Source organism: Octodon degus, unplaced genomic scaffold (assembly GCF_000260255.1).
Source record: "Octodon degus isolate 3935 unplaced genomic scaffold, OctDeg1.0 scaffold00003, whole genome shotgun sequence".
NCBI classification, from domain to species: Eukaryota; Metazoa; Chordata; class Mammalia; order Rodentia; family Octodontidae; genus Octodon; species Octodon degus.
Genome location: NW_004524579.1, coordinates 36,815,086 through 36,829,700, shown reverse-complemented (window position 1 = coordinate 36,829,700; position 14,615 = coordinate 36,815,086). Strand labels below are relative to the sequence as shown.

Sequence of the window (14,615 nt, the reverse complement as noted above, 5' to 3'; positions counted from 1 at the left end):
AACCTCAAGATTATTTTTATAGTTACTGCATCCATGAAAAGGATATTTATGAGGCAACTGGTAAGTTAAAATAACTCAGCTGTGCTATGGCCAGTCTCAGAATTCAGTTCTAAGCTGTGAGGACTCCCAGCAACCAGGTTACTTTCACATATCTGCAGTTAATAGATCTAATAGATTTATGGAAAATTAGAACTGCAGCAGAGAGAACACTGAATTTGATTAAAATGTTCATTCTTTCTTCTATAGAGAATTGAACCAGCAACCTGTAATTTAGCTGTATTTATGCAAGATGGTATTATTAAAATGTTCCTGTACAGCATCCTCTCCAAATGAGCATGTAGAACAACCTGTGCCAAGGATGCCATTTGTGACTCACAAAACTGCCTCCCACTGCACATGGCCAGAGAGCAGCAGGCCTTGAGTTCCACACAGAGCGCGTCCTGGGCTGAGTCGGTCTTCTATTGCTGCGTGCATACCACCGTGCCCTGGTCACTGCAAGACACAGCTAGGCAATGAAAAACCAAACCAAAACTTGTTGGGCTGGCGAGGTAGCTCAGCAGCCTGCAGTGAGACTCTGTACCAAAAACATTAGAAAAAAAGAAGGATCCAAACTAAAGCTTGTTGGTTAGCTTAATATTCTATAGATTTTTCTCTGTAGACCAAATACACTATACTGTGCCTTACAATGTCAAATAGTCATTAACTATAACTTTATGATGGTTGTTGCTTTCATTAAAATGAAGAACTCAAGCATGTTTAAACTGAAAAGACTTCAATATGATTTTATAAAAAACACTTTAACAGAGACAATCACAGACTCTAAGACTTGCTCAAACTCTGTCATGGCGGTACCTTAATATATTTTTAGAATTCACAAAACAAAGATCAAAGGGCCTGTGTTGTCCCTCTCCTGATAGCACAGAGGGCGGGCTCTGGCTTAGCCTGCCTGAAAATGACACCAGTGTATTTACTTGCTATAAATCACAGCTGTGGTTCCTCAGGAGAGAACTGGGCCTCACACTGTCCTAAAGGAAAAGCACAATATGGAAAGACACACTAGGATGGTTCCTGCAACCCCGTGTGTAATTTATGTAATAAATTACATAAATTGTGGTGCGTTCACATCACTATTAAATACTAATAAGTCCCAGAAGAATGGATACAAGTTTTTTTTTTTTTTTACAAGTTTAAAAAAAAGTCAATTTACTAAACATTATGTATACAACATGCTGTTTTAAAAACATAAAACAACATATGTGCCTTGAGCACAAAGGAGCCCTGAACAAAACAGAAGCAGGAACGAGCCGGCCTACCACAGGGCACCCCACCCTACGGACACATTCTGTGTGGGGTGATGGGAAGCAGCGCTGGAGAGTGAGTCAGAGAGAAGCAACAAACAAACAAACAAATAGAAAATACAGAGAAGGTAAAACTGGCAAAGAGAAAGCCCAGGGAAGAGAAGGTAAGGATCAATTGCGTGGGAGGGAAAGAAAGATAATCCTTCCACAGCTACGTAGGTACTGAGAAACCACAAGGTGAGAGTGGGTGAAATCCTTAGAAACTACTGTGGCTAAGTCTTTCAGAATCAAAAACCAAACCCCGCCTATAATTTCACTCTTTGGTGTGGGAAAGGAAAGCATGGGGAAGAAGAAAAGGAGTCTCCACAGTTCCCGAGCCAGATGGGTCTCACTCAGATGGGGCACCCTGTTCTGCCAGTGGCTCTTGCCGTGGAGGCTGGCACTACACTGATGGAGATTAATCTGTCATTTCCGATCACCAGCTATTAGTGTTCTCAAGTTAAAAGCAGGTTGTTTGGCTAACAAAGTACAAAACTGGTTGATACATAAAAGGATGTTCATCAGCATAGAGGAATAATAAAATCATCTCATGAAAAGATCTTTTTATTTTCCAGCTTGCTTCATTATTACCACGGAAATTACTGGCAGCAGTAGGAATAAGCTAGTTCATGTAGAAGTCTTTGAATTCTACTGAAGGCTAAGCCTGGCTCATCCTGTATACAGCAGGTCGTTCACAAAAACCACAGCATCTCAATACCTTCAATTGCACTGATTGCCAATTTGATTTTTCTTTATACAAAGCTAGGCACTAAATTCTGACACTGTATCTAAATTATTCCTTTACATCATCAACATCCTTCAGAAAATCAGCTATTGTATGTGCAGTTAACTCTATTCACAAAGTAATAAGCAGTTACAGTAAAAGCAACAAAAGTGAAACAATAAGGAAAATTCTTCAATTAGCTGTTGTACTCCAAGCATATACTAGGCTCACCTGATTTCAGGGATCAAGGAGAACACACAGAATACAGAGCCAAAGCTAAGTTACCCATAAATATGAATACTATAAATTATACAACACATCAAACAGAAGAGTAACTGATACTTGGCTTAAGTATTTTTCTGGGCCATTTAAACATTTTAATTATGCTTCCTCATGTTAGCCATTGTTCTAGCACATATCCATTCCTGGGAGTCAAGCGCCTGGTGGGAGAGAAAGGTCACTGGTTCATGCAGAGACACAGAGAAAGTCTAGTCTCCTGTTAAAAAAAATGTGGTATGGGAGACCAAGAGGACAGTCCAACATGGGGCTCAAGCTAGACTCTCATCCTGTGGTTTTGCTGGTTAGCCTCCAACTGTGGCATTTAAACCAAGTATCCGAACAACAAGGAAATGCTTACAGAAGGACAAAATGCTAAAAGGTAAACCTGTATTCTAAATGATCAAATTCAACACACTTAACCAAAGCATGATGCTATTCCAAATAAATCTATATGGTACTAAAAATTATTTCATTTTACTTGGTGCCTTACAACAATCTGAAAATAAGTTTAAGACAGTAAATAGGTGCCCCTCGGTAGTACAAAGAAGCCAACCTTAATTTCAAGAAGGGAGAGAGTGGATTCAGCATTAATCAAGACATTACACCACCCCACCGATCTTTGCCTTTAATGTCTGATAAAACATGTCATTACCGTTGGCTCCTCACCACCTGTGACAGTTGATGACCGCGCTCTCCTAGTTGGGGTACTGGGCTGTTAAATGATAACTGATGTCAGTGATACGTATCAAGGGGTGAACCCACGGCTGAGTGAATCAGGAATCATGGCTGTGGCAGCACCGGATGGCAGCAACATGAGATCATAATCCCCGGCATTTGGTGCAGACAAAGATGAGCAGGCATGGGTCACCAGAGGCCCAAGAGAGACGGGGTCCCCCACCTGTCAGCATGCTGCCCCAGTGAGGGCTATGCCCTTTATGCGGGTGAATAACAACACCCTCACCACAGTGAGACATCTTATGAGACAAAAATGGGAAGCCAGTTAGCTTTGCCCCCACTGTCCAAGAACAGCATATTCATAAAGCTGACAAAACTCAGTAAAAGGCCACTGGTGACCCATGAGCTCAGAGCATGGTACGGTAGCAGAGCAGAGGGAGGAATCACCACTTGTATGAAAATTAGCTATTAGGCAAAGAAAATGAACAATGATTTTGAAAAGGAAAGGAAGTGCCCTTAATTCATCAAGGCAATCGCAGTATCATTAGGCTCAGGAGGGATCCAGCCATTCATTGTCAGCGCTCCTGCATGGCGGCCGGCCTGCGCTGACCCCTCCCAGGAAAGACAGTCTCTTCAAGCTTACTGCTAACTACTCCGCTCTGTGCAGATCATACCTGACCCACTACCTGACTGGTACTCTCATTCATTCATTTTGAAACATGATAAACTAAAACATTGGCAAAAATACCCTTTAAAGCCAGGTAAAAATGTAAAGGACCAGAAAATTGGTCCTGGTTTCCAAGACTTTTTTTATTTTTATTTATTTATTTTTTTTGTGGAACTGGGGATTGAACTCAGGCCCTTGTATTTGCCAGGCCCTTCTGAGCCATCTCCCCAGCCCCTCAAAGACTTTAAGTGCACTCTTCCCACCCCTAAATTCATACACAATAATGTGAAAAAATAATTAGTATTTGTAGCAATAAAAAAAAAAAAAACCAAACTAGTCAAAGTTAAATATAAACTTGAACAGGCACACCAAACATTTCCCAAGGCCGTGCCGCTGCGCTTTCTAATATGAATGTTCATTTTTATATACACTGGATATTATTAAACCTTCTGCCACTTTTGTATCTGCCGATAGTTATCACAACTGTGGGAGAGTGAGAATAAATTATAGCCAATTCTTTACTTGTAGAGCTGCCTTTAAAGAGAGAGAGAGTGCAGCAGCTTTGTGGAGCTGAGAATTTAGGCTGCTGGTAGTAGAAAGGGGCATGAGGCTGTGTGCCAAGAATTCTTCCTGCTTTCAAGGACCAGTGAGATTTCAGAGTCCAGCTCTCTGGAGCACAGCTCCAGTGACTCTACGAAGTACAAGAATTATAAATGTCCAAGTGGTTTCAGGCAAATAAGGTCCAAATTTGGGTGAAAAACTAAGGCAGTGAGGTGTTCAGCATTTCAGAGACTTGGTCGCAGTAACAACTCTGTCTTGAAAACCTACGCTCCTTGAGCAATTTGCTAGGAAATTTTTTAAAGGTCTCATTTATTTGTTAAATAGATGTATGCAGGAAAAACTCTTCTTAGAAGCCCCGACGATTTCACATCAAAGCTAAAAAGCCAGCTGATAATTGGATATGAACATGGGTTACCGGTGGTAGGTGGGCTTGCTCTGCGACCGTGTCGGTGACACTGCAGGACCGTAACCTGGAGGAGGGTTCTCTCTGCTGGAGGGAAAGAAAAGACAGCAGGTGTCAAGGGGCACATTCCTAGAGTCTCACTGGTTTAATAAAAAAAGCATCACATAATCCTATGCACTACTTTTATTTTTAAAGTATTGGTGGTTGAACCCCAAATTTTCATACTGAACTGTGTCTAGTCTAGTCCTCTTTTAGTATTCTTTTTGAGACAAGGTCTCAAACTCACAATCTTTCTGCCTCAGCCTCCTATAGTGCTGAGATGACAGGTGTGTACCACAAGGCCCAGCTCTATGAGCTATTTCTGATGTTAGAAGGTAATTAAATGAATGACTTTTTTCAGAGCAATGAGAGTCAAGCTATCCTTTGTTTCAATTTGCAGTACTTTCACCAGGCTAGGATTTTTTTTTTTTTTAATTTTGTTTGTTTATTTGTGTGTGTGTGTGTGTGTGCGTGTGGCCAGCTCAGCCCACCAGGGGGGCGGGCTGGCTGGCATGTGGTGCTGGGGGATTGAACCGTGGTCCCTGGGCTTTGCTAAAGCTTGTTCTAAGTAGGTGCTTTAGACCACTGAGCCATCTCACCAGCCCAGGCTAGGATTTTGAATGGATCTTAGAATTAGCAACAAAAAGAAGAGGCTAGGTGCAACGATGCACACCTGAATATGGGTACTTTTGAGAGGCTGAGGCAGGGGTCACAAATTTGAGCCATACCTTTGAGGCCCCATCTTAAAATATAACAAAAGGGGTGGGGATCCAGCTCAGTGAAAGGGCCCTGAGTCAAATCCATAGTACTGGAAAATAATGGGGGTGGTGGGGAGGGATGGGGATGGGGACCGGAACTCCTGACAAGACAATTGGGCAAGCCTCATTCAAAAGCTACTTTCCTACCACCAATCAGAAGCGAGCAGTCTTCTATTCTGTTTATGAAGTCAGCTCTAAGGCCTTTTTTTTTTTTTGGTGGAACTGGGGACTGAACTCAGGCCCTTGCACTTGCCATGTAAGTACTTATTCTACTGAGCCATCTCCCTGGCCCTGGATATTTCAACATGATCAGAATAGAGAAAAAAGCAAGAACAGTGATATCTATCTATCTATCTATCTATCTATCTATCTATCTATCTATCTTTTCAGCACTTATTGATTACCACGGTTGATAAAGAATTAGTTGGATTCTATCTCTAACAAAATTCAGAAATCATCCTGCACTACTTCCGAAAGGGGGTGTTTATAAAGCTCCTGAGTGGAGTTGATATAGCATAGAAAAAGAATGAAAATAGTGAGGCTCATCTAAAAACAGACAAGTGTGCAATGTACACTATGTCTCTCACTTGTTGGTATTCTATGTGACAGAACAGATCTGAGCAGAAATCCCAGACAGAAGTTAGAGGTCTCCCAATTAACAGGCTGATGCATGTTGTAAGTAGTGTGGTGTGTGTACTAGTACACAGTTTTTAACAATCTGCAGTAACAAGTAAAATGAGATCATGTCTGAGAACAACTCTGCAGTGAGGATGGGAACCTACTCATGGGCAATTCTGGGTCCACACTACTGTCCTTGAATACAGAGTGCCCTAAGCAGCAAAACTGGAGCAGGGTTCCCTAGCCATTTTAACAGTTAACACAATCTGGAAAATAATACAGTACATGCACTTGGGCCTTAGGGATATTTTATGCTTTTGGAGTAATTAAATGCAATAGCTCCCTGTGCAAATAGCTAGAACTATTAATTTAATATTAATGCCGATGAAAATTACACTTTTTTTTCACTTGGTTGACTAAAGCTATATAATTGCCATGGTGCCTGTGATTCTTTTATAATTTTGAAATATATGGCTTCATTGCTTATATTGTTTCCATAGCAACAATTTTACCAATGCAAATCAGCTCATACATGCAACCTCTTTTCTTATACATTTATTATAAAATTTTCATTTCAGTGCCATTTTCTTTTTCAAAAAATTCATAGAATTTTAATGTGAAACCACATTAACAAGTAATCTGAGTCACTCACATTACACAGACCCATCAACTCTTTTAAAATGAAAACACCACACCAAAGGAACAATTTTTTGAGTATAGTACTTACTTGGCTTGTATATTTTATGTAGTCCTATCATTTATATTCAAATGCTCATCATGCCTACTAGTTCTATGACACCTGTTCCAGCGGAGAGACTGCCATCATTTATAACACTATGATTTTTAAGTTCAGTTCTCAAGCAACACTGCTATGCATTCGCTCTTAATTCTACAGAGTGCTGGAATGAGTTACGGTCCTTTTCCTGCAGTTTTTGTACTGTCAAATGCAAAGCTCTTCATGAGTGATTCCACTGCTTCTCACTGGGGCTTCGTCCCAGTTGAAGCCTCCAGAAAGTCCATCTCCGATGGCTGAAAACCTCAGTGTTCAAAAACCAATGCTACTTTGATGTCAGTGTCACAATTTTACACCTTTTCTCAAGGACTCACACTGTGGCCCTCAGCAGGTGTCAAACCCTAGTCTTGGAGGGGCGACCTAAGGACCTGCCCTTATTGCCAGGGCAATGAGAAATCAAGACGGTCAGCAGCCTGGGCTAATTTTAATATGCTTCTGTTTTTGCTAGAGGAGGGGGGGAACTTCAGCAAATGTGAGCTTGCTAGATAGCCTTGGCTGTTATTTGTACACAAAAATCTCAAGAAACAAGAGACTACTGTTTAACTTTTCTTTCAAGCAAGATCACCACTTACAATCAGAGAAGTGAACTGTTCCCCGTTGGAGTCTGGAGTGATCTGAAGCCTTCTACTCAGCTCCTCTGACAGCTCCTGAGGGCTGGTCCGAGATACCGGGGAGGCTGGCGGTGGAGGCAGGGCCAGGGCCAGGGAGTCTCCAGCCAGGTTGACTTCCTCTGAAATGGTCTCCCAAGGCTTGCAAGGATAGAAACACTGAAGTAAATGCTAGTCAGTGGGGATCCTCCCATCCTCCCCCCAAGGAAACAGATAATAATCCCCATAAGGATGACTGTAATTAGCATCCAGTCAACATTTACCATGAGGTACACAATCTTTGTGGTAATCATGAGGAAGAGATATGACCACTGTCCCAATTAAGAGATGAGGAAACTGAGGCATAGAAATTAACTTGCCCAAGGTCAGAGAGCTACTGGTGGCAGGGCTGTGCCATGAACCTAAGAGGCTGGGACCTGAGGCTGTGTTTTTCATCCCTTATTGCCAGCATTTGTTATTAATGTTTGGCTTAAAGCAATCTTCTCAGGAATTTAAAAATGATTTTCACAGGCTTCCTTTTACTTTGACTGCTAAGGATTTATAGTGAAAAAAGTACAAATACTAAGGTGTAATTACACACTAAAATTTTAAGTTTTAGTGGGCTATGGAATCATTAATTTTGTTTTCTAATTTTGATCACTCCACATTTTGTGGATGACCTTCCTCACACAATGTCTAAAAAGAACTGAACCAGTGAGTCCATGGAGTTCTAAGGACAGTACAGAATATCAGTGTTGGTTTAATTCATTCTTTTTCAGTAATGTGCCATAACCATTTAAAGGGGAAATTACAAACATTTGTATTTTGGGTCATAAATCTTTTTCAATACATCAGTAAAAACTGAGTAAAAACTTGCCTATGAAACATAAACAAGTTAGAAAGCTTATTCAGTTGCTCAAATATGATATTGTTGCTTAATAAGATACGGCTATTTTAATTTGCATTTCCTGAATGAGCAGTGACGTTGAATACTTTCTCATTTATTTATTTATTTGCCACTTGTATTTCTTCATTGAGAAGTTTTTAGTTATTTTAGATGCCCGTTTGGAATTAGGTCTTTAAATATGGGGGGGGGGGTGGTTTCTAATTTTTTTTTTAGTTCTTTATAGATGCCAGATAGTAATCCTTTGTCTGAGACACAGCTGCTAAAATTATTTTCCCACTCTGCAGGTTATCTCTTCATTCTGCAAATTGAAACAATGCTGAGATTCCATCTCACCCCAGAAAGTAGGGCTATTATCAAGAAAAGCAATAACAAATGCTGGTGGTAGTGTGGGGAAAAAGAAAGGACCCTTCTCCACTGCTGGTGGGAGTGTAGATTGGTACAACCACTGTAGAAATCAGTGTGCCAATTGTTGAAAAAACTAGGACTAGAGGTTCCATTTGACCTAGCTCTACCCATTCTTGGGATCTTCCCAAAACAATTAAAAGCATCATATCACAGTGAAATATGCGCCCCCATGGTTGGTTTGTTTTGTACATCCATGTTTATACCGGCACAGTGTGTAATAGCTAAACCTTGGAAACAGCCCAAATTCATACCAACTGGTGAACTGATGAAAAAAAGATGTGTTCTTTATACAATGGAGGACTTCCCTGCCATAATGAAGGCTAAGCTTGCGACACTTCTAGGTAAATGGATGCACCTTGAGGCCATATTCTGAAGTGAAATAAATCACACATATGTAAATTCTGCATTTTCTCTGGTTTGAGAAACCAAAAGTGTAAGTAAGACCAACATGTATAATAGGTGTAGTGGAAAAGAAAAGAAACATTCATATGGGGGGGGGGAACAAGACAGGGAGATGGGGAAAGAATGAAAAGTAAAACAAAACAAAAAAGGAAGAAATGGAAACAAAGTTTTTGTAAAATGTAGAGGCGGAGTTGAAGGGAGAGTAAGGGAATGGGGAAAAAAGAACCAAATTATATCATGTATGGGTACAAACCGTCTATGATGAATGCAATCATTACATATACCTAAATTGTACCAGTAAAACTGGATTGTAAAAAAAAAAAATTCTGAATAGCTGTATATGATGGTGGTGGGGTGGGGTGATATACTTAGATACCCAGGAAAAATAAATTACAAAGTGAAAATGTCTCAAGCTTTTTTTTTACTAGTGATCATGCTAACCCCTTTTGCAATAATAAAAGGCCTCTGTACCTGTCAAATATGGCTTTGATAAGTACTTTCTAAATTAATTAACACCCACCCAGTAATCAATTAGCTATAAGACCACGATCTTAACATTCTGGGCAAGTGTTCCTGAGAAATGAAATTGCAATGCGAAAACCCTGTAGGCCAGAGTCTGGAGGAGCTCTGCGTGGAAAGGGGCACTGGGGACTGTACCTCGGGGCCCTCTCCGCCTTCCGGGGCCTCTGGCTCCAAGTCCTCGCTGATGTGTCTGCGGGAGCGGAAGCGCCTGTGTGCAGCCTCCTGGTTGATCTGCCTGATGTTGTTGTCTGACTCGGAAGACACATCCCTGAGGGCCGGGAGAGGGGTGCAAGCAGAGGAGCAGCAGTCAGTACCAGGCTGCGGCCGCCCAGCCCTCCCTTAGCTGATCAGCAAATCCCAGCACTGTCTGCACCGGGCTCTCAGGCCCACACAGCGCTCCCGCTGGACGCACGGGGACTAGCTCCAGGCTCCAGGCTTCCCGCCCTCCTCACAGATGCGCAAGCCTGGCATAAAAGGTCAGTGCTTGGCAGGATTCCCTATGAAACCCAACATAATGTAGATGCGATATGAAAAACTGTTATATATTGTCATTATGATTATTATTGGTATTGGAAATCGAACCCAGGACCTCCTGCTTGCTAGACATGCGCTGTGCTGATAAGCTATATCCCTGGGCCCACACTGCCTTTTGGAGACTAATGTTAAGATCAAAGAGTGTAGGTTCAGTATAGTGGTAATTTATTTAAAGAATCCAGCAATAACAACAACAACAAAAAAGCCATAGCTGTCATAATCAATTGATCAAAGACTACAAATCATGCAACTTCAAGATTGCAGTGTAGAAGACAGCACTCCTGAACCACTGTGATTTTTCTCAACTGCTTTCTATCTCATTTTGACGAGACCTCAGAATTAAAAGTCCAAATAAGCCCTAGGAGTGAACTTCCCCCAGCCACCTGGTATTTGACAAAACATGACATTCTCAACTCAGGATCTGAGTACATCAACTCAATCTTGAAAACATTCTGCAGTGTATTCCAGATTACCACACTATAGGGGAAACAGGCATTCGGGGTGGAAGCGGAAATGCCACATTTTTTAGGTCACTTCTAAGCAACAGTTCCAAACGCTTTTAATAGAGCTCCATGTTCAGTTAGAGGAAATTACATTGCAAGTTAATATTTTCAAATAGTTGAAGTTATCTTAGACAAGTAAAATACAGTATGCATCAGGATCCCTAACTATAGATTCTTTCTCAAAGTTTTAAAATTTCTAATATAATCTCTAACTTACACTACGTCCCAAATAAACAAACTTGCTTAATTGAATGTAACAGGGTAGCTCATTACAGACTAGTTGCTTAACTGAATGAAAAGGACTCCCTCTATGACACTGTCACCACCAAAGTCCAGGTAAGCCCAAGGAGCCTAAGATTATGTGCAAGTAAGTGGTTGACTATTGGACTCTAACTATTTAGTTAAATATTCCAATTGAATATTCTTTACACTATTAACTTTCCTGGTAAAGGGGGTAGTGTGAAGATCAGGTTCTATTTAATCCACATTTAGATTATTATTCCTTCTTATTAAAGTTTGAATTGATGAAGTTATTGTATTTGTACAATCAAACTTTCATATCCTTAAAATGTATACACTACATGTTTTACCTATAGTAAATATGATTAGAGTACAATTGTACACTAGTGACATCTTCAGAAAACTGATTAATATGAGCATAGATGAACATAAGGTGTATCAATAAGTTTTCTTCTTCTTCTTTTTTTTTTTTTTTTTTTCCAGAACTGGGGATTGAACTCAGGCCCTTGTGCTTGCCAGGCAAATGCTTATTCTACTAAGCCATCTCCCTGGCCCCCGATAAATCTTCTTAAAGTTCAAAATCAGAACGACTAAAAATGATAGTGTTGATTATGTTAGATGGCATATTTGTGATCTCATGTTTCTGCAGTAATTTTTATGACATTTGAATTATAAGTACACAATGATTATACACTATAAACAATTATTATACAACAATGACAAAAAAACCTGGAAGGAAAGTGACCAGAATAGTCTTATAACATATGTAAATCACTTCAGTAGTGCAAGATGGCAAAGGAAGCTACATGGCTCCGTCTTTCTTTTTTTATTAAGGATGAAAGCAGTTTCACTTGACAATACTTCAGATCTCAGAGTTTTATGAAAGTGCTAAATCTTCCTTGAAATGCCAGTTGTGGCGACCCCCCAGTCACAGTGAGGAACACCCTGTATACTGCTGCATGTGCCAGGACCTGTAGGGCAAGTGCACACTGAATTATTACAAGTACAGAGACTCTGAGAAGTAGAGAGAGAAGATTTTAAGGGCTGGTCAAATAGCTCAGTGGATTAAAGCGCCTGCAAGCAGGCACAGGGGCCGGGGGTTCGATCCCCAGGTCTGCCTTGCTGGCCCCACTCCTGGGGCACACTGAGAAGGCAATTGAGACTGCGTGTGGTGGCCCGCACCTGTAATCCCAGCTCTTGGGAGGCTGTAAACAAACAGGCAGATCACTACAAGTCCGATCTAGTAGTGAGACCCTGAACACCCTGTAGATCCTTCCCTAAAATACAAAAAAAAAAAAAAAAAAAACAAGATTTTAATACTACATCTACATCTCACATTCTTCCGAAGTGCACAAAAGTCCTAACTGCAGGACTTTTTAAAAATCAGAAGTGGGTTTAAAATCAATTATGTCCGTTTTCCTCATCCAACAGGCTCATATAACCAGCAAGCAGGGTGAAGCACAAACAGCTGAACCATTTCAGAAGCAAAGCAACTCAGGTTGTGAAATTCTAACCAGGGACTTTCATGGTGACAGTGTTCCCAGAAGGGAGGCCCTTTTCATTCCATTAAGCAGATGTGAAGGCTGCTGAAGGGCACTAAACATTTAAATGGCCACTAATAGGAAGACAACCACTTATAATTATTTCTGACCTGATAAACTGAAATAAAAAATGATTGGTTTGTGGGCAACAAAATAATTTAAGAAATGGTCATCAATTTTTCTTCAGTCATTAGTTTTGTGTATAGAGTCTGCATTTGACTTTCAAGAGAAGGAATACAAATGACAAGAGAACAGTCCAGCAAGCTGCCTAGAAATCGAGGTCGGGGCCAACTGATATTAGTGCATTACATAATTTTCACTCCCTGTTCACTGCTGTGCTGTTCTGAAACACAGAGATGATTAAATTATCACTAATGTATATATAAAATATTTTGTAATAAAAGAATTAAAACAAGTCTTTCAGTTTAACTTTATTTTCACTTACAAAATGTCACAAGATAATTTGTTTACTGTTTAAAAAACTTTTTACACAGATAACTTGCAGTTTACATTTAAATAAGATTTAAAAAAAAATCTATGACCAGGAGTGTTTAAGAAGCCATCAGCAGGCCTGAACAGGCTGGTGTGAGCTCCAGGGTCATTGGTGCTAAAGATCTGCGTTGAGACCTACATTTGGCCTGGACAGTGAACCAAACCATGGCTTGAAACCATTTCCGTAAATGGCTCCTGTAGCCAAACGCTCATTTAAAAATGTATGTTGCTCAGCTTCTACTTTGTGCCAGGTAAAAGGCTAGATCTATGAATAAGGAAGAGGAGGCAGGCCAAGCAGGCAGGAGAAAGCTTTGTGCCCTGTGCCTCTTCTGGGCAAGCATAAGCCTTCTGCAAGGGCTGGACAGCAGAGGAAGGCTGGAAAGGAGTGTGCTTTAGACTCTGGGTTCTTGTCGGGTTGGGGTGCTACCCACAGGGCCCAGTAACAAGGGGAAAACAAGGAGAAAGCAGCCATGACAGGGCCTCCAGATGGCTTCCGGCAAGAGGCCTGAGTGAAGAAGACTGCAAAAGCAGCCAGAGAGCAAGGGAAAGGCAGACAAAACAAACCTGTTTTCTGTAGGTTCAAGTGTAGGGCACAAGTCTGTAGCAAGCTGGGCAAGAATTAAGAGTCACGACAGAGTCTTACATTCTTCGCTTAGCGCATGGTGAGCGCTATGATTTCCTCAGACACCCTGCCAACTGATCTATTTTCTAACAATATCATTTCCTTCTGAAGTATGATGAAGTATTCTGTGAAAACTGAACTTTGGAAAGAACCTACTTTTGAATTAAAACCATACTTAATCATAATTCTGGAGACCCAAGGGGTTTTGGCTAAGCAAAACAACATCAAAGAGAAAGTCCCCAAACTCATAAAAATGAAGAGGGAATGAGGTACCAGCATGGCCCCCATCTAACTTTTCTTCTGCTTTCTAGAAGCCACACCCTGCAGAGATGAGGGCTTTCTGACGTTCCATCGAGTTCTTCTGACGTCTTTCCTGGTTCAGCCTCTCCCTGAGAGTGTCTCACTGACAGGGACAGTCATGTTGCTGACTTGTTCCTAAACTACATGTGAGGCTGAACTTGTGTTATGAGCTGCTGTTTCCTTGTTGCTTTTAGATTCATAATGAGCCGGTACAGTATAAGGTGCGTCTTTTGCTTCTTGGTCCTTTGGGACACTGCCACCAATGGCAGTATTTTCAAAAAGACCTTTAATGGTCTGATTGACTAATAAGAAGTATTTATTTAGTGACCACACTTGGGGATAAGTACATAACTGTGAAACCACACAAAATCATAAAGACAGAACATTTAAAACAAATGAAGTTACCAGATATAAACATGCAAAATTGGTTTAAACAAAACCAAAAAAGTTATAAGAAATTAAAAAGAAAATAATAAAAAGAAAAAAAATTTAACTGCTCCTTTCAAAAAAACAGCAGAAATCAGCAGCACAATTATCCAAACTATCCTGCATATATACATAAATATATCTTTTTCCCTTCTTTCTTTTTTGGCAGAACCAGGGATTGAACTCAATTCATTGCTCCAGAGTCTACAGGCCTTATGTTCACGTTAAAAAAAAACCCAGTGCCACTGACTTGGCCACTTTGCCCATCCAGTCATATGTG

At 40.7% G+C, this 14,615-nt stretch overlaps 1 protein-coding gene across 15 annotated transcripts in view; it reads right to left on the bottom strand.

Moving 5' to 3' along the window:
- Nedd4l (neural precursor cell expressed, developmentally down-regulated 4-like, E3 ubiquitin protein ligase) overlaps positions 1–14,615 on the bottom strand; it is a 342,174-nt gene that overhangs the window by 55,702 nt on the left and 271,857 nt on the right. For 8 of the 15 annotated variants that reach the window (XM_004623689.3, XM_004623692.3, XM_023715263.1 and 5 more), the window contains 3 exons: positions 9,813–9,945; positions 7,427–7,603; positions 4,659–4,733 (listed from right to left, as the gene is read on the bottom strand). In XM_004623689.3, the coding sequence (XP_004623746.1) occupies positions 4,659–4,733; positions 7,427–7,603; positions 9,813–9,945 (385 nt within the window). Of the gene's footprint in view, positions 1–2,992; positions 3,053–4,658; positions 4,734–7,426; positions 7,604–9,812; positions 9,946–14,615 lie in introns of all 15 variants that reach the window. The other 7 variants (XM_023715286.1, XM_023715293.1, XM_023715300.1 and 4 more) reach the window with 1 other exon arrangement.